The 9,793-nt window shown below is 43.1% G+C and overlaps 1 protein-coding gene across 1 annotated transcript; it reads right to left on the bottom strand.

Annotated features, from left to right (window-relative positions):
• Nucleotides 1-449: 449 nt before the first annotated feature.
• On the bottom strand, nt 450-1,679 carry LOC124979529 (PC-esterase domain-containing protein 1B-like). Its single transcript, XM_047543891.1, has one exon. The coding sequence runs from the start codon at nt 1,677-1,679 to the stop codon at nt 450-452; it is 1,230 nt and encodes a 409-aa protein (XP_047399847.1).
• Nucleotides 1,680-9,793: the final 8,114 nt, after the last annotated feature.

Genomic DNA, 9,793 nt, shown 5'->3' with positions numbered 1-9,793 from the left:
AAAATCTGCAAGACAACTTAATTGTGAAAGCTTTGGAGATTAAGTTCAGGAACACATGCAAAAACTAATGTGATACCGAAGTCTTAATAGAAAAGTTTGCAATCAATTTTTTACCTTTTTTTTTTTTTCTTTTTTTTTAAAGGAAGAATATCAGTGAAGAATACTCCTTGAAGACACATTCAGCTAAGGCTTTCCTTTTTAATTAGTGGAGTGCTTTTCATGGGGAGTTCATTTCTGTGCAAATGTTAAGAGGAGACCTGTGAGATGTTCTGGGCCTGGGCCTCCTCTGCAAGAAGTGGTGTGGAAGCACCGGCAAAAAGAATGCATGAGGCGGTTTACTGATGAGAATAAGCAGCTAAAAGAATGGCGGGGTCGCTCAATGCGAGTCAGGCTAACCACAGACAGTGATGGGAAAAGGGCCTAAGTGTCAGCTGGCTACTGTGCCTGGTCTAAGGATGTGCTTGGACGCGTCTCTCTGAGCGCCTTCCCTGGCGTCCGTGGGGCCCACTGGGGTGTCGCGGAGGGTAAGGCGGAGAAGCCCGACCTGGGCGCTGGGTGGAGGCTCTGCGGATGGGGCCCAGTCTTGGCTCGCGGGCCACCATGGTGTGAGCCTCCCTGGTGTATCTGATTTGGCGCGCTGAGGAGTCAGAGAATCGCTGGCGCTGCGAAGGTGGATATGAAGAGAAACGGGTGCTGTGCTGGTAGTGCAGGAACCGGGTCTGAGCCTGGGGGGAAGGCACCGAAGGTCGCCAAGGGGTTCGGAAGCACGGGGGAGTGGGTGGGGACCAGGAAAAGGCCGATTCTCTTGGGTCGCCTCGGTTGTCTTGGGGCTGCCTCCGGCCGGCTGGTCCTGCACGTCTGCCCGCAGGCGAAGGGTCATCCCTGATCCACCTGCCCCCCAGGTGGTGGCTCGGGAGGTCCACACCCCAGGCGTCTGCCACGTGGGCCAGCAGCAGCTGGGAGAGGTGCCGGTGCGCGCGCTCGTCCCAGTGCACACCGTCTCGCTGGCGGTGCTGCCCCGCGTGGCGGAAGTGGAAGTGGAGGTCCAGCACGTCGAAGCCGCGCCTGGCGGCCTCAGCAGAGCTGTAGAAGTTGGCCTCCATCACATCCTCCCGCAGGCTGGTCCGGCAGGTCTCGCCTTCGGGTGCGAGGAAGACCCCCGAGACGATTTCTGCCACAGGCATGGCCGTGTTCCACACCAGGAGGCAGGACTGGGGCAGGACCTGGTCCAGGCGCCGGAACAGGTTCCCCAGGTCCTCCCGGTAGCTCCTGGGGAAATCACGTCCATATCTGGAGAGGTCCCAGACGCACGAGTTCATGACCACGACGTCAGGGGCGTGCTCGCCCCACCGCAGCTCGGCCAGGATATCCTCGAAGTAAGGCGAGTACGCACGCGTGAGGAAGTAGAAACGCACCAGGTGGTGGCTGGAGCAGAACTGGCGCACCTCGCGGTAGTGGGTGCTGTTGTGCATGCGCCCCCACCTCCCACCCTCCAACAGCTCGTCGTGCTCGAAGCTCAGCTCGCCCTTGGTCTTCAGCTGACTGGAAGAGAGCAGGCAGTCCTTCTGCAGCAGGAGGACCAGGTCCTTGTACACCGCGCGCTGGATGGAGTCCCCCATGACGACCACGAACTTGTTGTGCAGCAGCTGCCTGACTTCGCAGGCCCGCAGGTGGGCCATGGTGACTACGGCAGGGTGGGCGGCCTAGCTCCTGTCTCCCCTCAGCACAGGTTTGGAGGCAGGCGAGGACGCGAGCCGGGGTTGATTCTGTCTGGGCAGTGATGAGAAGCGAAGTGGGCTCGGGCCCTGCAGCCCTCCTCAGCCGACCTTCACTTCTGTCCAGGATGTGACCTCTGAACCACAGGGACTCCTGTGCGAGCCCAGGCTCCACCTGGTGGAGGGGAGGTACAAAACCCCAGCGGGCACCCGCTGCCCCACATCACGGAAGAGGGAGGAGGGAGGCTTTCACATAGCCGGCCTTCGACTGCTGTTAGTCTGAACTCGGGGCACCACGGGCCCACGCCCTTCTTGTATTGTGCCAATATTTCACTAGTGGGGTCCCTGCTCCATCTAGATGCCTCTTCTTCCTGTTGCTGCTGCTGCTGACTCTTTCTGTACGTGTTCCCATTCTAGTTGAGAATTTCTTCAATGATGGCCTGGTTCTCCTTCTTAGCCAACCCCTGTACTTGTGGCATTTGGGGAATGTCTCTGTTATGGGAAGAACACCACCCGCAGGGATAGAGCCCAGCCTGGGGACTGATCCACTGCTTGGATGTCCAAGCAGCCGTTGGCAGGATGTGTGGTTCCTATGCAAACACGGTAGGACCCAAACATTTAAGGTATTTAAAGCAAGCTTGTGGTATGTTCACATGTACTTGTAAGACAGTACAGAGATCCCTGTGTACCTTTACCCACTTTCTTCCATGCGCTGCGTCTTGGAGAATTATAGTATCTCAGAGCACTGGAAAAGCAGGCCATTTCCAAATGGCAGGGGTCCCTGGAATTCTCTTCTGTCTTACTGTTACCTGCCTCTTCCATTCTCCTAATGCCAGGCAACCAGTAAGCCCATTCTCCATTTATAGAATTTTGCCATTTCAAGAATTCTGTGCAAATGGAATTGTATATATGTAATCTGGGGGGTTGGATGTTTTTCCTCAGCATTGTTTTCTGGAGATTCACCAGTGTGTCCACTTTATAAACTCTGACCACCTGTTTTCTGTACTAGGAAGGGAGTTTCCCAGTGGTCTAAATATGCCAATACTTTGTTACTTTTTTATTGCTGAGGGCTATTCCCCAGTATGGATGTACTGGAGATGGTGTATCTAATCACCCATTGAAAGACTGTAGGATTCGGAATTTTTGGTTGTTAAAAATTGTGCTGTAGTAAGCATTCCTGTACAGGTTTCTGTGCAAACTGAGTTTTTCATTTCTCTGGGATAAGCCAAGAACTGTGATTGCAGGTCTTAGGATGGTTGTGTAGTTGATAACTTAAGAAACAATCAATCTGTTCTCCAGAGTGGCTGTACCATTTCATATTCTCATCAGTAATTCATGAGTAATGAATTTCTTTTTTTCTGGGCTGTAGATACTCATGTCCTGTACATGTTAGCCTTAGAATTTTTTGTATCCTTGCTCAAGCAAGTCTACCCAGGGAGTCAGAAAAAGAGACCTTTTATTTTCTTCTGCTTAGTGCCCTCATGGGTTCTGTCTCCCATTGGTTAGAATTTGCTCCATTGAGTTTGGCTTAACTTTGGTGTTGCTGGTTGTGGTATCTTGGTCTTTAGCAGTTGCTTGGAAAATCCATAAATATATTATTTTACTCATGTATGGAAGCAGTGAGAGGAGCCCGATACTTAAGGCATGTAACTGGATAGCTATGTACAGGGTTTTTAGGTTGTTCTCTTGAGATCTGAGATCTCAGCTGTCATCACTACTTGTTCCATATTTACAAAAAACAGGGTAGGAGGAAGAAGTCCTTTTTTTTTTCCCATTGAGGTTTTTTAATTAATTACTTTGATATTTTTGCATCACCTTCTCTTGTTCTGTGTAGGCATTCTCTGAGCATGGAGAATCTTTGAGGATCTCTTTGATAGGCTCCTTATACATAGGGTATCTGGAATCATGCTTTACCTACTCTATTTTCTCCAGTGATCAGCTCCTGAATCTGCTTTTTTCTTTTGTAGTATTTTCTTCAACTGTGATCAGAATCTCTCGATTTTCAGCACTGCAATTTTTTAAAAATTCTTTTTCTGTGATTTCTCTATAACCAGAAATAAGAAGAAAGTGAAGAATTTTGCTGGTTTCTCCATCTTGAACTGAATGCCATCCATTTAATTTTTTGATTGTGGAAGCAAATATATGATCTTGAAAAATTAATTTTTCCTTGCTAAAACCACATGGTTGCCTGCCTGTGAAGTAGGAAAAGTAAATAACTTCTAAGGAAATTTTTATCCTATTTCAGTGTATGACATTATGAATCTATGGTTAGAAAGTTAAATAATAACTTCTTTGCACATTATGTGCAAAATTTTTCCTTATCATCATCTTTTCAAATGATTCTCCAGATATCTTCCTGCACTTTAGCTACACACACACACACACACACACACACACACACACAAAGAAAAAAAAAATTTTAAGTCTACAAGTTATTTGTATTTGCATGTATTTTGAGTCTATGATCCAAGAGTTCTGTCTTTATCTTAGCTTTGAAGCTTGGGATATAACACTACTTTGTTTCTTTTTTTCTTTATCCAAATGCCTATTTGCTTAAATGTTAGCATCAGAATATTTTTATTCCTTCTATGTCATAATATACAAATTTACAATTAAACACTGGGATAATTTGTTCACTAAATGAAGAGGATGACCCAGATGAAAGGGAGTTAAAACTTTCTTAAGATGGGCAGAAGACATAAGTAAATGTGTTTTTCTTACTCAAAGAAAAAAAAAGTCTTAAGATTATTAAAAACAGACCTGAACCCAAATATTATGAAGTATTGGGTGGGGAAAGAAAAGCGTATTGTGCTTGTAATTTATACAGATACTCACATAGGGTTCCAGATAAAACCATAAATGCTAGTAACAGTCTGCTTTTACATTCAACTATAATAGTTTCATACCAAGTTCTTTGGGTTTAAAAGTTGAACTTATTCTAGGTTTAGGAGTTAGAGAGTAAACAACATAGAGGGTGATTTAACATAAGGAAGGAAAATAAGGGCCTTAGGAAGGCACTAGGATTGAAGATTTAGAGGCGTTTACTATAGTAAAGAGATGAGTTCATTGGCCGGAGAGGCCTTTCCTACAACCTGTGTCTTTTTACCCTCTCTCCATCACGGAAGTGCTATACCCTTCATTATGCTTCTTTGCAATCTGACTACTACCTGACATTTTGTTAATTATTTTTTTTTATTATCTACCTGTTCTATCAGTTTAAGCTTCATGGGAAAATGGCTTGTTTCTGTTTATGGATGTATCTCGAGTTCTTAGATAATATTGAGTATGTGGTTGATTCTCAATAAATGCATGTGGAATGAAAGGAAAAAATGAACCATGGAAACTCATTATTGGAAAAGAGCTTTAAAAACAATTCTAATGCTTGTGTTACCTAATTGACAAATATACTAAAGAGTCATCCAATCTAAGTTCTTAAATCCGTTCATGTTTAGTTATAGGAAACTCAGTTTGCCATAACCATTAATTTTGTCTTCAGAAAATTGGTCCATTACAAGTTTCTCTCTGATTTTTTTTAAGCACTCTGCTTTATTCCTGAGACATTAGAGGATCATGATAATACTCTTTCATATGGCAGTCTTTAATATATTTGGATACATTTGGATACCATTAATCACCTGAGTCAGGGTCTCTTTTTTATACTGGCCCCAAATTTCTTCAATTACTATGACTAAGGCATGAATTCCATTTATGTTAGCATATCACTCAAAACTAAAAAAGGCATAATAATACAAGAGAATTCAGAAGCATGTCTCTGTGACCCAACAAGAATTTATTTGTAAATGGATCTCTGTGAGATAATGCCCCTCTTCCCTTCCAAAGGATAGTGAGCTTTTGATTCTAGGGTCCTCTATTCTGGTAGATTCTGAACTCTGTACATTTGTATGGCAGGTGCAGGGGAGAATAGGGAATCAAGAGTGGTCTTATTCACTTATAAATCTTTGACCCTATGTATATCCCTGTTGTTTGTTGATTGAGGAGTAATCTCAACATCACTATGTTCAAGTTGTCATTTACATCAGTTATTGAAGCCAGACCAGCTTTTGTGGTTGGTCCTAATTCATAAGTCTCTTCCCCATGTCTGGATACTTTTGTCAGAATGCATCACAAGTCAAATATGACATTCAAAAGTAATCCCAGTTTTCCAGGTGTGGTTCAATCACCACCATCCCAGGTTTGGATTATCACCTCCTTTGTTACATTAATGCTGCTTGAAACCTAATCTGCTTTTTTGGAGCATCCACCATGATCATGACTCACATTGACTTTACCTTCTACTAAACTCCACTGAGTCATTTTAATACACAATAAATATTGTCTTCCCTGTCCTAAACCTATGCCTCTGGTTTTTTAAATTTGAGAGCAATTCTGAAGACTTATAACTGTTAGATTTATTCTGTTGTTCCAGTTGGCCAGAATCTTTTTATTCCATTGCTGCAGCCTGTCAAGATTTTTTTGGATTTTAATTCTTTCATCCTGGTTACTCAGTATCCTTCTCAGCAGTCTGCAAACCATGCTTGATAAGCATTCCTTCTATATCTGCACATCGATAGTGAAAAATATCAAACTAGATATGACAGAATAAAGGGATTGTGGTGCATGCACCTCCTTTCAGGTTTGCATTTCTTCAGTTTTCCACGAACTTTGGATATAATTGTTGATCCACATATTTATGTTTACTTCAAGGACATATTTTTCCATTGTTTCCAAAAGGAGCTTCTGGGAAATTATATCACGCATCTCTACAGTCCTTTAGACTAGGCTTACCAGGTTTCATAGATCTCACAGCATAACCTTGCAAAGGTATGTGGGATATTCTCTGCATTTCTGCCAGTCCATTCTCCACCCTGCTTTGTCCTGGAAGCTGTCCCCTGTGTACTGATCTAGCTGGAATCCTCTGTCCTGCACCAGCAGGAGGTTGCAGAAGAGTAGGAAAATAAGATTACCTATGTATTTCCCCAGTCCTCCCTTCACAGCCACAGGTCATTCATAGTTCAGTATAAGCAGCTTAGTTCTACCAAAGGCTACGGTGTCCCACTAATGCACTCTCTTTCAGCTGAAGAGATGGCTACGATTCTCTCCAGGTTTTCACACGCATCACCCTCCCTACCCCTGCAAACCAAAGGGTCAAGGCCAGCTGAGTGGATCGCAACCTGCAGCATCATATGAAGCTTCATGCATGATTAATGATGTGCAGTCCCTGTCTTGAAATTCCTAATCATTTTGGAATAAAGCAACCTGCAAATTTTGCAGCCAGTCTTGCTATGGGTGGTACCAGTTCCCCAAGGTTGCTACACTATCCCTCAAGGTTTTTAACCCTGCCCCGTGCTTTTATGGGGTGTCCCTTTTCTAAACTCTAGTCAATTATACCCTTTTGTTATGTGTGTCTTCTGATCCCTGCCAGGGCCCTGACTAATACAGAAAGAAATAAGATGAGTCAAATTTGTTTTTGTGAGCCTTTGTTGGCTCCTGGTAATCTTTGCTTCTTTATGTTCTCCACACCTATCCCTTTATATAAAACAGATTCTGACATCTTAGCTGAAATCAATGTAACACTTGACTCTAATTTGCCAGAGCTCCCTTTATTCCATTTTTCAGAATTGGTTGATATTTGCCAGCAGTAGTTTTACTCTTCTTTGCTGTTCTGATAGTTCCCCAAAGACCACCAACAATGTTTAGTTTACTGATCTAATTTGCAGTTTCTTTAGAGACCTTTAAAGAAAATTCAGGATCCGGAATTTACTTATCCTTCCCCAGCTAGAGCTCCAGGTCCATCTTACCAACACATTTTGTCCCTTTGCAGTCCAAGAAAAGGTTTGTTTTGTCTTTGTCATCAGTCAAGATATTATTGACATTAGAGAACATTCCCTATGCTACCTTTTCCTTGCTTTGATATAAAGTTTGAAAGACTTTTTTTTAAATCTCCAATTATTTGCTCCCGCAGACTTCCTAAAATCATGGATTATGTGCCACCTTCTAGGAGGAATTCTTCCCTTACTGTTTGTTTCATCTGATCTTTTGAACAGGTGGAGAGGACAAAGATATTAACATAAAAATTCAGACTTACATCAGCCCCCACTCTCTTCCTTTTTAAGAAGGAAAGATTTCTTTATTGTTCTGTGTCTTTGTGGCTGGGTTTTTGTCATTCTTATTGGGGTCCTCAGATCAGAGAAAAAACAGATGACTTTCAAAAGGAAAAGGCTTAGAAAAGAAGTGATTATAGAAATTCAAGTATGGACTGAAAAGCTCAAGATATTAGGGAGAAGTTCCAGGAAATAATCCAGAAAGATGGTTAGGTGTCTGGGAACCAACTGAGAATGGTGGTGAGCAAAGAAGGGCCTCCCTTGCCTTGTTTTGCTACATATGTCTGTTCAAGAGGCTTCCATATAGATCTGAATCACTTGTTAAAGCTTTCTTGGTGGTTACTGTGTTGCATATATCACCATGCTCAGACCAGCCATGGGAAGGGCCAGTGATGTTTGTACTGTATATATGTTCCTTCAAAATCTGAGCTCAGTAACCACATTGGTTTCCTTAAAATATCTGGGCCTTTTCTTCCTCTGTGGCTTCATTATTTGCAATTACAGAGTTAGAATTACATTTATGTGAACTCCTGAAATCATCTTCCATCTCAGTATTTCCTGGCATAAAAAAATCAAACTTACTTTAAAAAAAATAATAAACATCTTAAAATCTTGGTCACCATTTCTGTAACCTTATTCCATGGGATACTCTTCTTGGCAAATTTTATTTTTAGCAGAATGAACATTTTAAAACTTTATAGTAAATATATAGTAAATGGTATTTATTATTGTCCATTTCTTATTTCTTATTTATTTATTATTATCCATTTCTTGCTGTCTTAATAAAGTACCGGAGACTGGGTAATTTATAAAGAGTAGAGATTTATTTTTTACAGTTCTGGAGGTTGTGAAGTCCAAGGCTGAGGGGCTGTGTCTGGCAAGGGCCTTCTTGACTGCATCATGGCATGGCAGAAAGTGAAAGGGTGAGAGAGGGGAAGCAGTAGAACTCACATCTCCATCCCATTGATAGTCAGCATTAACCCTGCAACCTAATCACCTGCTATGAGATGGCACCTCCCTACACTCTTAACAGCTGGGATTATGTTGCCAGCCGGGATTGTGTTGCCAACATTTACTTCGGGAAGGACACATTCAAACTGTAGCAGTCTACCTCTGGCCCCCAAATTTATGTTCTTCTCACATACAAAATACATTAATTATATCCCATTGGCCACAGAGTCTTAATTCATTAGAGCACCAAAGCCAAAATTCAGTCAGATATATGTAAAAGCTCAAGGCACAATTCATCCCCAGGAAAATTCCCTTCCAGTTTTACACCTGTAAAAGTAGCAAGTTACATGCTTAAAAAAACAAACAAACAACAACAACAACAACAACAACAAAAAACACAGTAGTGGGACAGGCGTAGGCTAAGCATTCCCATTCTAAAAGGGAGAAATAGGCAAGAAGAAAGGGGTAGCTGCTCTCAGAGTAAGTCCAGAATCCAATAGGGAAAGTCACATTAAGTCTTAAAGCTCCAGCATAATATCCTTTGACTTCATGTCCTGCATCTTGGACCACTGGAGTGGGAGATGAATCCCCAAGGTTTAAGGTATCCTCCATGCCTATGAATTTGTGGGACTACCCTGCAGCTCTCGCAGGTTGAAGTCTGTGCCTGGAGATCTTTCAAGCTGGCATTGCATACTGTGGCCCTATGGTTCTGTGGTCTGGTGGGCTGCCCCACTCCCTTGTTTCCACTACACAGTAATTTCTATGGTAGCCTTTCTATGGTAGTAATTTCTATGGCAATTTCTATGGTAGCCTTGCTACTGAAGCTCCACTGGGCATTGCCCTTATGGGGGCTCTCTCTGGTGTCTATGCCCTGTGACAACCGTGCCTGGATCCCCAGACTATTTGAGATAGCCCTTGGCATCTAGTTGGCAGCTGCCATGGCCCCTCGGTTTTTGCATTCTGTGTAACTACAGCATTAGCCTTGCATGGATGCTGCTCAGGTTTATTGCTAGTACCTGCTGGAGC

Source organism: Sciurus carolinensis, chromosome 3, assembly GCF_902686445.1.
Source record: "Sciurus carolinensis chromosome 3, mSciCar1.2, whole genome shotgun sequence".
Taxonomy (NCBI): domain Eukaryota; kingdom Metazoa; phylum Chordata; class Mammalia; order Rodentia; family Sciuridae; genus Sciurus; species Sciurus carolinensis.
The sequence above is the reverse complement of the archived record's forward strand: the minus strand, read 5'-3'. Positions and strand labels throughout refer to the sequence as shown.

What these genes read in the sequence shown, in the direction of transcription:
- LOC124979529 (XM_047543891.1), bottom strand. Translation starts at nt 1,679, where the DNA reads ATGGCCCACCTGCGGGCCTGCGAAGTCAGGCAGCTGCTGCACAACAAG.